The sequence below is a fragment of the Carassius gibelio genome, chromosome B13 (assembly GCF_023724105.1).
Source record: "Carassius gibelio isolate Cgi1373 ecotype wild population from Czech Republic chromosome B13, carGib1.2-hapl.c, whole genome shotgun sequence".
In the NCBI taxonomy this organism is placed as follows: Eukaryota; Metazoa; Chordata; class Actinopteri; order Cypriniformes; family Cyprinidae; genus Carassius; species Carassius gibelio.
In genome coordinates, this window is record NC_068408.1 from 15921086 (window position 1) to 15939255 (window position 18170).

The following is an 18170-nucleotide window of genomic DNA, read 5'->3' on the forward strand; positions in this document are numbered from 1 at the left end:
GAACTTTTCTCAATATTTAAAAAAAAAAAAAAAGTTCCTCATTATTTCCAGAACATTTCTCAATATAAACTGTCATTATTATGATTTAAAAAAAAAAAAAAAATCCTCATTTGTGGCAGAAACAGGCTTCAATACAACAGTATTTAGATACAGCTGCAGCATTTGCTGTACAGTAATGATTCATTTACACTAATTGTAAATTTAAAAACGCAAAACAAAGTAAAATGTCTGGATCCATTTTGGTATTATTAAATGAACTTCACTATCATGTAATTCTTAATAAAAAATATTCATGCAACATTTTTGATTAGAGGTTGATATGTGACCCTATAAATGTTTTCATGAAGCTCAACCAAATTCTGCTTTTAAATAACATTCTCACACAGAAACTCGACACATGAACGCTCCTACTATACTCTTGTTTTGACTCAAGCTTCCATTCCGCTGGCCAAAAACTACACAGGCTGCACAGACTCTTTGGCCACAGGCAAAATGAAAACAAGAGGCAGAAACAGAAGGCTGGAATTGTGCCTCTTCTGAACTTGCTGATCTCTCTGATTCTCTTATTCCTCTCAGGCTCTTCTCTCAGTCTCTCTCTCAAAGTGCCATGTGTTTCAACTTAACATTCCTTCTGACACTCTCAGTCTCAGCCTGCCATGTTTACAGAGCAGGTTTTGAGCACAGCGTTTTTTTCACCAGCCCAATCCTTCTTGTTGTTCTCCTCTAAATGCCTGACAACAACCCCTCTGTCCTCCAGAGCTACCACGGCGCAAGCCCTCCGCCCGCAATCGCGCTCGGATCCACACATGCAATCCCTGTGAAACGTGGCATCCAAAGGTCAGCTAGAGAATCGAAAGGCGAACGAGAGACGATAAGGGCGTTACCTGTGTGAAATTCACCCTTTCTCCATGAGCTGAGGAGAGAACGTGCTCTAGAATAGCGGACAGACAACCAAACTAAACCCTGAGTTTCAGCATCCTAGCACAGGAGGGTAGGTTAAATCACTTTCCAAAGCAAAGGAAGAGAGGAGGGGAAAAGGAAAAGAGGAGGAGAGGAAAGGAAAGGAGAGGAGAAGAGGGAGGGAAAGGAAAGTTCTGCCAAATCATTTCCAGACCAGACAGAAAAGGCCAAAGATATATGAGAAAATATAAAAGGACAAGGCCTTTGTGAATTTACAGATGGAAGGAGAGGATAAGATAGCAAAATAAAACAAAGACCCTCGCTGATGCTTACACAGCGCTCATACACACAGACATCATATTTTTCTCGGTGTACGTCACCGAACTCAATGTGTGGACTCCTCTCACCTGGATTTTGACTGGCCAGGTAAAGTTGCTGACATACACGTAGAAGGTAATGTTGGCATTGCTGCGGAAATCAAACTTCTCATTGGAGAAACTGTCTTTGAATTCCTTTATGTTGCTGCGGGAGACTACAGGGATTTCTTCACCAGCTTGAGTCCCAGCTGCTCAGAATGGAAGAAATGCAGGGTCACAGGAAGGAAGACAGTTTCAGCTGCACAAACAACACATTTATGATGTGCTTGAAATATGTGTTTCACACAAGTCTGGGCTCCATACCTGCAAAGCTGGTTGCCCAAGTGATGTTGAGGTTAAAGTTTTTTGAGGCATTAATAAACATGTCCAGGTCTCGATTTTGCTGCAAGAAAAAAAAAACACATTCAGACGAAAAAAAAATGACAGTATATGAAACATTCTAAGAAAAATACACAACTTTTCAAATACATTATAGAAGCAAAAATTTCCACAAACTGCTGTAGATTTTATACAATGGCATATCAGCAGTATGATTTTTTTTTTTTTAAGTCCCCATAAATCATAAGCAGTGTCTCAGAACAAGCCGTTTGCAGAGTCTGTAAAAACTGATGTCACATTTTACAAGCCCCGCCCATGACTCTCTGCCATATTAGCAGAGACCCCGTCCTGAGTGAGCTGCACACAATCCACCATCTTTATCTTCAGACTAAAGCATTTAAAACAGCATTCAAGTAAGAAATGTCTTATTAGTGCTAATGTGGGTAATTTTATCAGCATAGACAGCAGCAGATTCTATCACTTAATACACAGATCTAATATAAACATGCAGTTTATTTCCCAGCAGTTTGCCTTCACAGACAAAACCAACTGTTTTTGTAACTTGTTTTTAACAAACTTGTGTGTATTTGACCGTTTAAGTGCAATAAGACATGAAACAGAACTTAGTTTAGTACTCACATGCCGTGTAATAGCCGATTTCTGAGTACATGCTTCGAATGTGTGCGCTCAGAAAACAGTGTATCAGAAGTTTAAACTGGTATGGCTTTAAAACGCATGATTTTAGAGTGATAGACATGATAATCAAAACTTAACTGATGTTTCGTTTTTTTCAGAGTACCCAAGTTACAATCTGTAAAGGCACAGCTCTCTTCTGGAAAAGGGGGCGGTGAGCAGCAGCTCATTTGCATTTAAAGATGCAGGCACAAAAATTGCGTGTTTTTGCTTCCACTCAAAATAAACATTTTCAAATGATATAATAAATGATCTATGGGGTATTTTGAGCGGAAACTTCACATACACATTCTGGGGACACATGAGACTTATATTACATCTTGTAAAAAGGGACATAATAGGTGCACTGTGAGAATGTGTCCTTGGTAAACTCCCCTAATGCTGTATTGTTTCCTCTGTTCAACAGTGAATTGCTAAACAAATTCATGAAGAAAAAAAACTATTGAAAGCCGTGACATCAGATGTCCAACTGCACGTCAAATCAAATTAGTTTGCTATTTGATTTCAATGTTTGTTGTGTTTGCAAAAAAAAAAGTAAACTATCAGCCTTGTTTTTTCAGTGTTAACGCACCTCATCTGGAGTTGCCACAAAGTTGATGGCAGTGTAGTAGCGATCATCCTCCTGAGACAAACTGAAGGTGAACTGGTAATCTATCAGCAATGTGTCTGTGTGTCAGAGATAAAGATACAGTTGTGTGTGAGAGGAAGAGGAAAAGTATAAAAGATAATATTGAAAAACTATTACTTAAAACCTGGATATTTTTCCAGACCGACTGACACATGCACAGGTTTGCGGTTTGCGGTCTGATTTAGGCAGGTAAGGACAAAATGACTAGTTCTGTAAATGACTAAATTACTCAGATGAACAGCCATCAGCCGCTCCATTGACATACTCACAATAACATGTTCCCTTCAGAGGGTTTCCCTGGTAACGGTTCTCTACCTCACACCTGAGGGACAGAACGAAACCGAGTGAAAATATGTAGAATTATAAAGAACAGTGTTTGATATAGACAAGATAACGATAAGCTATCCCTCATACATTTGCCACATTACTTCTAATGGCAGAGTGGAGAAAACCTCATGTTACTGAGGCAGAAAGAGTATGTGTGTGTGTGTGTGTGTGTGTGAGCACACTTACAAATGGCAGCGGTCTCCTTTGATGCCCTTGGTGGTACAGAAGCATTTGCCATTGTTGGAGTTACACATGCTGGCATGGCCGTTGCACTTACAAGCTGCAAATGAGCAACACACACATAAAATTAAGACCCTATCAAACCTGCAGCAGAAGTCAACTGTGTTTTGGCCTGGGCTGGTGTTTAGACTTACGCTGACAGCTGCCCCCATTTGTGGGATCGCCATAGTAGCCGGAGATACAGCTTTCGCACTGTTTGCCCGTGGTGAGGTCCTCGCATCTCTCACACACGCTCTCATTGACACAAGAGCTGTGTCCATTACACTGGCACGCTGCATGAGAGAGGAACAAACAGAACAATTTCAAATGTTCTTCTTCATTTTTCTGGAAATCAGATGTAGGCATTTAATAACTATTTAGTCAATTTACTATTAAGTCAAATGAAAAACCCTTTTATTTTTGGTAAAAACTTGTTATAAAGAAAACAAATGTGATCATTCATTAACAAATAATTATTAATATTTATTAGTAGTAGTAGCAGCATTGTTGTCACATTGAGTCTTAAGACTGCTAAATAGTCATATTTTTGACAGTTTCTTCACATTTAAAGAAACTTATTTTGACGGTTTGCCATAAGGACCTTGCAGCTGCCGTGTATGTGATATGATGGTAGTTTTGTCAAATTAAACAACAAAATGCTAATTAAGTGACTCTCAGAGCAGCTGGGGATGAAATTTGTATTAATATCATCATAGTGAGATGACAGGGGTTGAAAATACCGTGAGCGTCATCCGCACTTGTGTAAACAGTGCGTTGCACCATCCGCTAGTCATTCATTCATTGCATATATTATGGCGCCTTTACGCGTGATGTCAAATGCTTCCACAGATTTGTAGTATTACTACAGAATTTTACTTGAGCATTTGCAAATCACGGTTTGTTCTTGGTTCTTGTCAACAGTATCTCTGTCAAGATAAGCACTGAATAAGGCTGAATGACAGGCTTTCTGTTGTGACATTGTGCAAGGTCAATAAGAGGATGACATCTAATGGAGAAGACTAATGAAAAGATTAATCAGATCTTCTTTTAAATGTTTGCTGAAATAAATATCAGAAAAGATTGATTCACGGCTTTTGAGAATCGATATCGAATTGACGTCACTTAAAAAAAACGATTAATCGAAAAAAAAAAAAAATTCTGCCAAACTCTGATCAGTACTAGAAAAACAAAGTAAAAACGAGCTAGAAGTAGAAGGCACCAATGGCTTGACGATTGTTTTTACACTTAAATGCGCAATCTAATCCTTCTTTAAGATGGACTCAACAATATTATATTCAAATGCCCACTTAATATTCAATATTTGGTCATTTCTTGATGACATGCTACAGCCGCTGCAATTTCTTGAATATGTGGACATTAAAATGTGTAAACTCCGATTGAAGGTTTAAACTTTTACTTTGAAATCACAATGAACAACAGCATATTGAAATGATGATGCATTCTCCAGTGTTGCGTAGGTTTATAAATTATTTACCTTACACATCATGAAATGGCATGCGTTGCGTTCCCAGATGAAGGTTATAATAAACCCAAATTCACAACAATATACATGATGGAGTTTGAGATGCTTCTCACATGTAATTGATAATAGTTAGTGTGGATCATCATTTACTATTAATGGAGCAGTACCTAACCTACATGCTAGGGCTGGGCGATATGGAGCAAAAAATATATCTCGATATATTTTGCTATATCTCGATATACGATATATATCTCGATATCTTTACAGGAAAAATAACCCCCAAAAAACTACTGCAAAAACAAATATGGCAAATATTACATGTTAAGGGGCCTATGAAACATTTTATTTTTTTCTTCACCATATGTTTTATTGTTACCTAATTCTGTGTTTTAGCATGTGCAATTATTTAAATGCATAAAAACAACTTAATTAGTTAAAAACAATTCTTAAAATAGCCTTATGTGAAATGTTTTTTTTCCCTTCAGAAATTCTGTGTATTTACATTTTTCTGATTATCACATGAAGGCATAAAACATTCATTTAATTTATCTTTTAATTATTTAAAATTAAGCAAACTTTATTTTTTGGTAAACAAAGGGGATTTACTATTAAAAATAAAACATGGGAGAAATGTTGTGTGATTATTCCTTATAAAATTATGTTCGTTTCATTTTAATAGTAGTAGTAGTGGGCTATCTACATTCTGCTGTACAATAGTAATAGATTTCTGTCAAATACTTTTATTTTGACGGGTTTACCTTTACAGTTCTGTGTATGTGATACCACAGTCTATGATGTGATATGAGCTAGTCTTACTCAAATCAAACGGTCAGATGCTCATGAAGTGACTCTCTAGTGCAGTTCTGGAGATGTTCCTCATGTGTTCACGTCTTTATTTAGAGAGAGGAAAGACAATGAAATCAGCGCGAGCGTTATGCGAGCTTCAGTGTTTAATGAATGAAGACGCGCTTCTGCTCCATTCGTTGACACAGACACGCAGAACATGCAGGATTCATATTTAAATAGACTTTTCCGGGTTAATATTTGCAGATATTAGTCCATTTCGCGATTTGATGTAAGTGCATGACCGACTTTTGATTAATTCATTTAAAATTTGACCAATTCCGTGACATTCCGCGTTAAACTGTAAATTCCATTTTTATGACTGGATTCCGCGATTCCGTCCGCGTTTCATTAGGCCCTACAGTAGACATCTGCCTGCCGTTCGCCCTACGCCTTAAAACTGTAGTATCTCCATATAATGGAGCCAGTTGTCTTTGTTTTTTTTTTTGACTAGTTCTCTACACGCAAGGTAAGAGGGGACAAAAGCAAGGAGGCGGGGGGCGAGCGAGCGGGGGCGAGCACAGCACAGGGAAGGCAAACAAGCAAAGTGGCGGAATCAGAATATAAACAATATATCGATATATACGATATGTCAAAATCCATATCGTGTTTAAAAAATATCTCGATATATTTTAAATATCGAGATATCGCCCACCCCTACTACATGCACGTAAATAATTCAAGTGCATATATTAAACCTGAATCGCCTATGTTTATTTAACTGAATCATAATGTTTGAACTCACAATAGCACTATGCTTCATTATGATTTTTAATGGGTTTAATATATCACGCAGCCTTGAAAAATGGTCTAATAATGCGTTTCATGAATTCTGCTCCACGGAAAATTCCACTTCACGGGCAAAATTAAATCAAGGATTTTTTTTTTAATCAAGTACTCAAACAGAATCAAGGAACTGTCACAATGTTGCTTAATTTTATATATGCTTCCAGTACATCAGCATCAAATTGACATTTTGTTATCCGGTTCAATTTAGCATCACTATATTCATTAATACTTTTATCCACTCAACATGCAGAACAACTTAGAAAAGTGAGATGAGATTTACCTGGGCACTGGATGAAGGACCAGTTGTAGCTGCCCTCTAGAGGGCACAAGCTCACATTCAGCATTGGCTGAGGGGCGGGAATGAGGGAGGGGCCTGAAGAGGAAGGGGCGTGGAACAGTGTTTGAATTGGACCGCGGTAAGAGCCCTCTATACACTGGCCCCGTCCTGTATTGCTGGGATCCGTGCACCACCCACAGCCAGGCTGGTCCAAACAGTGACCACAGGTCTTGTAGCCAGAACAATTCTCCGCTACAATAAAAACATACTTCCATTTATAACAGGGGTCATGCAGTGCAATCACCTCCAACTGAACCCTTCACAATAAAGCTATTATTAGTATATTAATCTGTATTGATTTTTTGTCAATAGTAATGAATGACAGTTTTGACCATTACTAGTCAATAAACAGGAGACGTGCTCGATTCACAGAGAGAAAACAACAGGCTGCCAGCCATGAATAAACTTAAAGGGAGGCAGACATACGTGGGCAGCTGTTCATGGTGTACCACTCCATGCACTGGCCGTAGGGGAAGGACGCCACATAAGCATTGGAGTCCACGCACTGCCTCATGTTACTGCACCACATGCACTCCGAGCTCCCACTGGTGCACTCACTACAGGAAGAGCGCAGGGCACAGGGCGTCCGGCACTGCTTCACACTGTGATTCGCTGCAGGAACAGAGAGAGTCCGACAGAGAAACAGACAGAATGAAAGACACATGAGAGAGAAAAGAGGGAAGAGCATCAAAAAATCCTTTAAAGATTCTCACATCAATAAGCAACAGAAAAATAATGTTAAATAGTTTTTTTTTTTTAAATAAGGGGCAATAACAGGTTTATATATATATATATATATATATATATATATATATATATATATATATATATATATATATATATATATATATATATATATATAATAGTTAAAAAAATATCTGCATAATATAATAACAACTACAGGTAACAACTGCCAATATAAAACTGTCAAATATGATTTAATAAAGGAAACTTTATAAAATAATATATATTAAAATGACAAAGTCCTGGTTTAAAATAGAATAGATTTTATTTTTCTAATTTTCATTTTTTTTATTATATTTTACTTTACTGCATATTTCTTACTGGCATCAGTTATTTTAAAACCTGTTATTATATTTTACATTTCTTTAAAAAAAAATCTAATTATAACAAAATCATTATAAAAACCTTTAAAAAAAATACAATAAATGTACGTAAATATATAATAATGTACATAAAAAATAAAATCTAGTATAAAACACTGATTATAACAACAACAACAGTGTAATATAAGGCAAGTGTATACTGGTCAGTGTTGTGTGTGTATGTGCATCTTTCTCACTTGGTCGTTCACACAGACTCCCATTAACAGAGTTGACGCAGGTTGCTGCCTTCAGTCCATTAAAAGTGGGCTCAGCCAGGTACCCACAAAAACCAGCGTCACTGGGCTCACCCGGCAGCCACTGTAGCGTGGAATTTGTGAAGGGGGACATGTCCTCCCAGCACCAGTAGGAGACATTGATCTTCCTCAGACCCACCCATGGAGTGATGACTGCTTTTGACTGCAGCACACAGGACAATTCATATTCAATATAATGTGTAAAGAGCTTCACAAAGACTAGTGCCTTATAAACCCCCAGATGACAAAATTGTTCTTCATGAGGTTTTTTTCTTTTTGTCACAAAGACTGTGAAAGTGTGCCGCAAACTCACTTGCAATGATCTGTTGTGCATCTCTTTGAGGACGAACTGGACTTTCTTCTGCGTGGTGAGGGATGCCAGCACCGCCTGGTGACTGCGGCATGCCAGTTTAGCATTGTCATACGAGTCCTTGGCTGTGATCAGCTTTAGACAGGAGTTCCCCACCAGGTGCCAACTCTCTCCACAGATATTCCCTAAAACACAAACATGGTGCAATTGATCAGGCCTCCAAATTAACATATGAGAAACATGGCAACTGTGATATCATTAACACTGTGAGTGTTAATGATGAAGGAATCCTTTGAAATAACAAATTAAATAATAATAAATAATAATAATAGCTCCGTTTGAAAGCAGGTGATGATCATATCATGATATAACGCCCAGCCCTAATATGTACATATAATATAATAGCCCTAATAAGTTCATAATATAATATAATATAATATTATATAATATAATATAATATACTACTGATAAAAAAAATAATGATAGTTATTTTTATTCTTTATGGAGACCTTTAACAAAAATAACTAATAAATAATTAACTAATAATACAGCAACAGAAATAGTGATATTATTTAAATAATATTAGATATTTTATTCTAAACCTGTATTATTCGAGCATTGTTTTTGCAATGGACTATGACTAACACATTATTTACACAGGACTTTGCTCTTGAACTTCAAAGAGCTTGATACATGATTTGAAGATCAACGGCCCAGTTAAACAACAATGTATGTGTTTATTACCAGGGAGGGTAGTGCACTCTTGATTCCTCGTCTCCCATTGGCAGTTCTGATCTGTAGCACAACTTTTACAGCTGGTCTTCTTGCTGCACACAAAGGATGGGTTATCCTTCGGACATGCCTCATACTCCATTATCCCACCCTGCAGACCGGCAGACAGAGTAGACACGTCAGAGCAAAGCTCCAGTATTACAAATTCGTAAACTAAAAGTTCCTTTTTTTTTTTTTTTTAAAAGAGTCTTACCGTGGAACTGGTGCAGTTACTATGACCAGACACACAGGCCGTAGAGCACCACTGGCAGCTGTTAGTGTTTGCTGTACAGCTGTAGCAGTCTGAATACTGGTCACACTTTTCACCATCTGCATCTGGAAAGCACACACATATATTAATGCTTACAATGCCTGTGGCAGTAGCTGTGTATCCAGTAACTTGGATTTGGACTGAAATTAAATAGAGTATTACAGTAAAAAAGAAAAAAAAAATCTAGAGCAAATTACCCATAATTTCTGAACTCTTGACATCTTCAAAAAAAACTTGAGTCCCACTCAGTTAAGAAGACTTGGCTTTTGCCAAATAACTAAAGCTGACATTCTCATTGAGTGCAAACCTTCTTACTGCCTGGTGCGCCATCATGGATTTAGGCCTTTTTGCCAATTTTCTGAATAAAATAACACTTGGTGGTATAAATACTTCCTGCTGGTATCCCATAAGGCATAAAAACTTCAAATCAATAATGGGAGCCAGCAGCCGGTTGCAATAGGATCAGGAAAACCCTCAGTTAAGTTAAGAAAACTCTCAGTGATAATTCATAAATCGTAGTGATACATTCCCTATAACTTTCGCATCATTACTCCAGTCTTCACTGACACAAGATCCTTCAGAAATCATTCTACTCTTCTAATACGCATACTGTTATCCAGACACTGCCACATAAAATGCAAGACATCGTACAGTAATAATCATAACTTAAATACACTAAATCGTTCTAAAAGACACACAGGAAGCAGCCGTCCTCTGTGTTCCTGTCACTTACACCCTCTGGGACTGCAGGTGTTTCTGAAGCCCTCGGTGTCATGGGGTGCCGCTTCATCCCAGGACATACAGGTGGAGGTAGTGGAGTTCCACACACACTTCACGCCGGGCACAGCCTTCACACACTCCAGCTGCCCAGAGAAAGCAGCGCAGCTCGCAGGGGTGAACCGCAGCACGTCGCTGAGCATCAGGCTGTTAAAACCTCCATACACGTACATCACCCTGACACACACACACAGAGACAGAGATTAACCTCGAGTGTCTCAGAGAGAGGACAGGGAGGGGTATGAAGGGTGAGGAAGAAGAGGGCAGTGCGAATGTGGAAGAACATGAAAAGAAGTTAGGAGGAGAGAAGAATAAAGCGCATGAGACTGACAAGTCAAACAGCAAAAGCAGTGCTGTGCCACAGCTCCCCACAGAGGGGTCACTCAGTGGTCATATTGGCACTGACAACGACGCTGGGAATTATGGGTAAGAATACAGATCACAGTCAAAATCTCGCAGGAGATAGTCTTCTGTGTGGATGAGTGTGGTTAGTTAAGCTGGCAAACTGAAGCACTAATAATGAGACGTGTTATTTATGGATAATGATTCTGCTTTATGACTTCATTTGACTAATCCGTACAGAAGAAGATTACAGGCAGATTTAAATATAGACTTCATATTTACCACAACACCGTTCAAAAATCACAGGAATAGAAACACTTTTAAAAAAAGGAACAGGACTCATTACAATTTAATTGTTAGTGGCATGCTGTCAATTATCTGAGGAAATTATTTTGACTCCGTTTGCGACACATCAAACAGCTTGTTTACAGCTTGTGTGACAAGTTTACTGGAGTGTTTAAAAGCAAAAATATGATGTTCTTATTTTTTTTTCCAATAACTTGAATTATTCAGTGCAAATTATTAGCATTTGAGCTGATTTTTTTAAGTGGATTTGGTTTCTAAGCTGATGAACTTTTGGTTATATGATATCCAATTCCAAATGGAACCTGGCTACTTTCCTCCCAGGTGATTTTTCATTAAAAAAAATGTCCATGGGTATAGTATAAAGTATAGGTTAACATGGTCATAATATGAATTTAAAACCTATTTTACATAGACAAGGCAAAAAGTAATTCTATCAATAACACAGGGTCATGACTAGAATTCTGAAACAAATTAAAAATGTATAGCTTTTACAGTATTTTCAGATAATGAATATTAAATACATGCAACATAGACTTCCCTTGAAAGTGAATTATTGTAAAAATAATAATAATTTGATTGTAGAAATTGAGTGTCTAATTTATTCTCGGTGAAATTCAAAAGCATGCATCAAAAATCAGTAGAGTTCAATGTTATGCTACTGTTCAAAAGTGAACAGACTGGAGTGAGATTTTTTTCACTGCACTTGTTCAATTAAAAAAAAAAAATAGTATTGTGAAATATTTGTACAGTTTAAAACAACTTTTCTATTTTAATAGATTTTAAAATTTAATTTATTCCTTTATGTCTTTCCTGTCATGTCCTTGCTGAATAAATGTGTGCAACTAAATATAACTTACTAACACCCAACTTCAAAACGGTAGAGTTAATCATCCTAAATATTCATTTAAAACAGTGCACATTATGTTTAATCCAAAACAAATTATTACAAATGCGGTTGGATATTTTGATATACTGAGCACAGACAGTATAAAGCATTGAGATTACCCATTGTGATACACGGCAGAGTGGCCAAAACGGTTGACATCCTGGTGAAGATCTGGACTGGGCAGAACAGTCCACTCATCACAAGCTAGAAAAGAGAAAACGACAGACAAATTGAATCTCAGCCAGTGCTGCCAGTATATGAATAGAGAAGACAGAGCTCATGAATATTAATGAAGACTAATCATTGCTCAGTAATATCCATTTACATTACCCGATTAATATTCATAAGTCCAACCTTCACATAAATTGATGACCTGTGCAGATGTGCAGGGGCTACAAGGCACCTCTACTTGCACTTTAAAACTACGTAACATTTTAATAACACGCAAAATGGGATAAAACTGAATGTTTCCAGTTCCCTGCATCTTTCTCCGCATGGTTTGTAAAATGAGCTCTTTGCATATTCTGAGCTGACCCAATCAAATCATCAAATCATCTCTTTCCTAGATGTTAAATAGAAGGAGTTAGTGGTTAATCTAACAGGAGTAAGAGAAGCATGAAGAGTAATGACTGCCATTAGCGCAGAATGTGTGACAAGTCACTGCCCCCTGCTGGCAAACTCTCTGACAAATCGAATTCAGCATCCTTGTGTGGGCCAGCGTAATTGAGTTCAGCTTATAAGGACAGAGCAATTACCCTCAAGGCCAAGACAGGCCTCTACTTAATTACAGATTACCACAGCACTAGTCAGAATCTCTAAACAGAAGTTGGCTTGGGAAGAACAAGAGAAGGGAATTTAGAAGTGGATGGATCTACAATGATAAACAAGCCAACGCAGACACTTCTGATATGTTTGAAGCTTCCCGTGTATTATGCAGACACTACAAACTCCTCAAAGACGCTCTAAATTTCTACCCACGCATGATATTCTCACATTCAAGAGCCGCCGTAATCAAGTGCTTGTAATGCGTCTATTCTGAGATCATAGCATCGCTCATTATCTAAATGAAAAGCGAGATAATATCACCAGACAGACATTTCTCCGATCCCTGGAGATTACAAAACTCAAATGTGTCACTCATGAAATAATGGCTTCAAGATCACGCATCCTTCTGCTAGAAGCCCCCCTGATGAGTGTTTTTCGGTCTCTAATGGCTTGCTGCTACACGCACAGAAATCCAATTACGTGTTCTGCTGTTCAGTATAGCGAAAGACAGCGATATTATATAGAAATATGATGCCATACGTGAGAGGATGCAGTAAGTGAATGTAAAAAGTTCTAAGAAGTAGGCAAACGACAGTAAAAACAAAAACATGCACTACATAATCATATAATATAATCATTTTGCTGGAAGGTAAATTATATTCTTTACTTCTAATTTCAAAAACTTGATGGAAGCAATATAAAAGTATCACAAATTAATTTCATTTTAAAAGGTCTATTCATGCTAAGAAGTAAGTTCAGGGTGAAAATGTGGTGCGATAAACATTGAAATTTGAATGAATTCAGACCAACACAAACAATCACATACCAGAACATTTATTTTTTTCAATCTCACAGCTAAGAAAACTGGGAACCCAATAATCATCCACTTTTTTTTTTTTTTTTTTGGGTCAGCCAGATCAGCTGCTGACACATAAAACTTAATAATCTATAATGCTAAACAATAGTGCAGAGCAGAAGTAAAACCAACACCTAACATCACATTTTCTCAAGTACAGAACACTTGTGGTTTGAACATTCAGGTGACAAAGGAGGTGTTTGGTACTCACCTATGCTGTATGATATGAAGTCTGAGGAGAAGCACTTCGCCCCGTTGCTCATTGAGGTGTCGTTGTGTGTGTTCCCTTCAAACACCAACATGTTCCCGCCAACAATCACTGCCGTGTGGAGGTAACGGAAAAAACCACTGTCTCTCAGAATCAACCTACAGATTAATCAGACACATCATTAGTGGGAAATGCACAGAAATTCAGACTATGTTCATAGTAGCATGCTAGCATACCACTCATAGACCATGTACATCACACCATCTGGGAGCTTTCTCCATGAATCTACGCTACCATTCAAAAATATGGGTTGGGCTAGATTGTTTAAATGATTTTGAAGTCTTATGCACATCAAGGCTGAACTCATTTCACTAAACAAAAAAAAACACAAACAAACTAAAACACTAGCAGTTTATTCCTTTAACTGCAAATCTGAATTTTCAGCATTCTTCCTCCAGTCTTCAGGATCATGTGATTCTTCAGAATTCAGAAGTTCTAAAGAACAGCATTTACTTTAAACTGAAATCTTTGTAAAATTGTAACATTACACATGCCTTTACCATGACTTTTGGTCAATTGAATGCATCTTTGCTGAATAAAAGTATTACAGACCTCAAACTTTTAAATGGTAGAGTATTCTATTTCTGTTTTGTTAAATCAACCACTATAAAAACAGATATCAAGGAGGTAATATTTAAATTTAGTAGTATTTTTAATTGCCTAATTGCAATATTGGGTTAAAAAAAAAAGCTACATAAGCAAAGTAGTCTGTGTTACATTAAATTGTGCAATGTCACTTAACGCACCACATTCTCTTGTCCACATCATAGCGGTACAGGTCTCCAGCCAAGCCGTATTTATTGGCACTGAATGCTTTATAGCCTCCATGGATGTAGATGGAGCGGGTCTGAGGGTCGTACACACTGCTGTGCCCATAGCCACCCTGAACCAGGGCCCCACGAGTCTCTAAAACACTCCATGTGTTCTTTACTGCAGCAAAAGTACAGGATGAGAGTTAGTGAAGAAACAAACAAAACTGGTTCTCCTGAAAACAATATTTGCGATGTTGCTCTTCCATTACAACAGCAGAGGGCAGTAGAGTAAACACAATTACTACAAACACACCAGAACAGGAAAAGTGTCACATGAGGTAGAACTACATTAGTATGGATGACAGATCGAGTCAAAAGTCTAATCGAATTAATGCTTGTTTTCCCTAGCAGGGGCTTTGTTTGTTGAGTTCAAACTACATTGGAATCCATTTACCTTTAGAAACCAAAACTAAACAACATGCCCTGACTCCACTCTCCGTTTCTCACTCACACACGAACCATGAAAACATCTGCACTATTTTTGTCTTTCCCCAACTTCAAAACATTTTACACCAACTAAACTAATATCAAAAAGGGGCTTCATTTTAATTTAGTGATGAATGACAGAGTAAGTCTCTGCGGTACCTAGCGGTCTGATTCTTTAGACATGAACTGGGTCACAACTATTCACTGTGACTTTCAGTCCGTGGTAGCACTCAATTCTGAAAAGGATAAGGGTGCTTTCAACATGGGATGAATCCTTCCTTTTAAACAGCTAGACTGAATGAAACAGAATACAGGTGTCCTGAGGCCTGTTTTTAAAAGATGCTGTTTTTTTTGTTTGTTTTTTTTAATAGTTTTTCATAAGCTATCTCAAAAACATAATGTGCATGATGCAAGATGCTGAAAAGGAAAATGTGGTGTAACAGCCATGTATATGAACAAGGACCAGTAACTAAATTAAAGAAATATCACAGAAGGATGTTGCAGTAGTTGATTGATTTATCTGTCGAGTAGGGGCTGGGTGATGGAGCTAAAAATTTCTCTCTCAATACTTTTGCCAAACCTTACTCTTTATTCAATCTTGAGATGTATCTTGATATTCTGTAATAAAATTACATTACAACTTACTGGTTAGGAAAATAAAAAATTCAGTATCTCAAAAAAATGTAATATTAAATTTTGAGCTTGATTACTTTTATTAATTTTGAATCTAAATACTGGGTACCTCCTTGGGCTAGTTTAGAACATGCAACCACAATTATGGCAAAGACTACTGATTTGACAGTTTGACACTGACACCCTTCACAAGGAGGGTAAGCCACAGAAGGTCAATTCTGAAAGGGCTGGTCATTCACAGAGTGCTGTATCAAAATATATTCATAGAAAGTTGACTGGAAGGAAAAAGTGTTGGAAAAGTGTTGGAAAAAGGTGCACAAGCATCAGGGATGACAACAGCCTCGGGAAGATTGTCAGGAAAAGCTGATTCAAGAACTTGGGAGACCTTCACAAGGAGTGGACTGAAGCAGGAGTCAGCGCATCAAGAGTTCACCACACTCAGACGTCTTCAGGAAAAGGACTACAGCCGTCACATTCCTAGAAACAAGCCACTCCTGAACCAGAAAAAACATTAGAAGCACGTCACCTGGCATAAGGAGAAAAAGAACTGGACTGTTGCTCAGTGGTCCCCAGTCCTCTTTTCAGATGAAAGTAAATTAAGCATTTCAATTGGAAATCAAGGTCTGGAGTCTGGAAGAAAGAATGGAGAGGCACAGAATCCAAAGTCCAGTGTGAAGTTTCTAAAGTCAGTGATGATTTGGGTGCCGAGACGTCTGCTGGTGTTGGTCCATAGGGTTTTATCAAGTCCAAAGCCAATGCTGCCATCTACCAGGAGATTTTGGAGCACTTTATGTTTCCATCTGCTGGCAAGCTTTATGGAGATACTGATTTCATTTTGCAGAAGGACTTTCCAAGTGGTTTGATGACCATAATGTTACTGTGCTTGATTGGCCAGCCAACATGCCTGACCTGAATCTCAGAAAGAATCTATGGGGTATTTTGAAGAGGAAGATAAGTAACATCTGACAAACAATACAGAGGAGCTGATGCTATCAAATCAACCTGGGCTTCAATAACGCCTCAGCAGTGCCACAGACTGATCGCCTCCATGCCACGCCGCATTGAAGCAGTAATTCTTCCAAAATTCCAGCCTAGTATTGAGTGCATAATTAAACCTGCTTTGGAGATCTTGAACATTTCTGTTTTGCAAATCTTTCCTTTTTTTTTTTTTTGATCTTTGAGAAAATATTCAAATTTTTTGAGATAATGATTTTTTGTTGTCATAACCATCAGAATACAAAAAAACTTTTGAAATATTTCAGCTAAAAGATTGCTTATTTGAATTAAATTACAAAAAATAAAAAGAACTTTTCCATGATATTCACATTTTTTTAGATGCACCTGTATATATAAAGAAAATGATACAAAAAGGTTTTTTTTCTTCTTAAAAAAAAAAAAACTGCGTTTGCAGTTGTCACAAGAAAGCGAGATGTATTTTGACATACAGTATGAGATTTTTTTTTGTCCGATCTGTAGCTACGGTTATCACTGTCAGTTATCACATTTTCAGATTCAATCCCATATTTATCAAATACTGTTGTTGATTCAAAAACAGACGACCGTTTGAAGCACCCAAATGATTCACTTGACACGGTCATGTTTGTGAGATGAAACTGAATTAGGGTCTTTTTAAAACTATAAACTAATACTACTGTGATATTCACACTATTCCTTAATATACTATTATTATTTAAATGATGAGGTTTGTAGTCTTCATAATGATCAGCCCTGTGCACTACTGACCAATGCTGTACTGCTGCACTTGGCTGACGTATCCGTAAAGAGGGCAGTGTCCGAACACGACCAGTATGACGGGCTCCGATTCGTCGAGATGGACAGTGTGTGCAGAATGGCCCACGACGGCATACTGTTCTTTAGCCTGCGGATTCAGCAGAACCCACGACTGGTTCCGCGTGTGGAACACCCACAGTTCTGAGGTCACATTTCCTGTGGAGTCAATCTTCCCACCGTACATGTAGATTTTATCCTGCATACATGCACACAAAGATAAAGAATTTATAAAATCACTGTTTTTGAGAAACAGCTCTCAGTTCAGTGCATGTAGGGAATAAATACAATAGACTCTGATGAAGAACACCATTTAACAAGCTGTCATTCATTAACAAACCTCATGCAGGGAGAGAGAATGACCGTAGCGTCCAGGTACATAGTTGACGGACTGGTTTAACGACATCCAGCGTTGAGAGGAGATGTTGAACCTGAGGAATGGAAAGTGAAAGTGTAAGCATGTAAAGTTATTATCCTCCAGTGCGTCTTGGTTAAGTGTGTGTGTGTACTCACGCAGTCACCATCTGGTAGTGTGTATAGTTAAAGACATGTCCACCTATCACCCACATCACGTCTTCATGAACCACAGCCTTATGGGACGCCCGCGCCAAGCCATGCCCACTGTATTCCTCACGTGTCCAGAAGGAAACATTTGCTGGTACAGTTATTGAACAGTCCAGGCCTA

The 18170-nt window shown here is 37.9% G+C and overlaps 1 protein-coding gene across 1 annotated transcript in view; it reads right to left on the bottom strand.

Moving 5' to 3' along the window:
- The window catches only part of LOC127970649 (attractin), a 54482-nt gene that overhangs the window by 22979 nt on the left and 13333 nt on the right, over positions 1-18170 (bottom strand). Inside the window, exons 6-24 of the mRNA XM_052573316.1 lie at positions 17999-18167; positions 17826-17916; positions 17441-17684; positions 14573-14756; positions 13770-13924; positions 12057-12141; positions 10360-10580; positions 9570-9691; positions 9329-9467; positions 8588-8769; positions 8218-8437; positions 7341-7526; positions 6858-7106; positions 3618-3755; positions 3430-3523; positions 3186-3238; positions 2860-2954; positions 1581-1659; positions 1308-1465 (exon numbers count right to left, since the gene is read on the bottom strand). Of these exons, the coding sequence (XP_052429276.1) occupies positions 1308-1465; positions 1581-1659; positions 2860-2954; positions 3186-3238; positions 3430-3523; positions 3618-3755; positions 6858-7106; positions 7341-7526; positions 8218-8437; positions 8588-8769; positions 9329-9467; positions 9570-9691; positions 10360-10580; positions 12057-12141; positions 13770-13924; positions 14573-14756; positions 17441-17684; positions 17826-17916; positions 17999-18167 (2864 nt within the window). The remainder of the gene's footprint in view (positions 1-1307; positions 1466-1580; positions 1660-2859; positions 2955-3185; positions 3239-3429; positions 3524-3617; positions 3756-6857; positions 7107-7340; positions 7527-8217; positions 8438-8587; positions 8770-9328; positions 9468-9569; positions 9692-10359; positions 10581-12056; positions 12142-13769; positions 13925-14572; positions 14757-17440; positions 17685-17825; positions 17917-17998; positions 18168-18170) is intronic.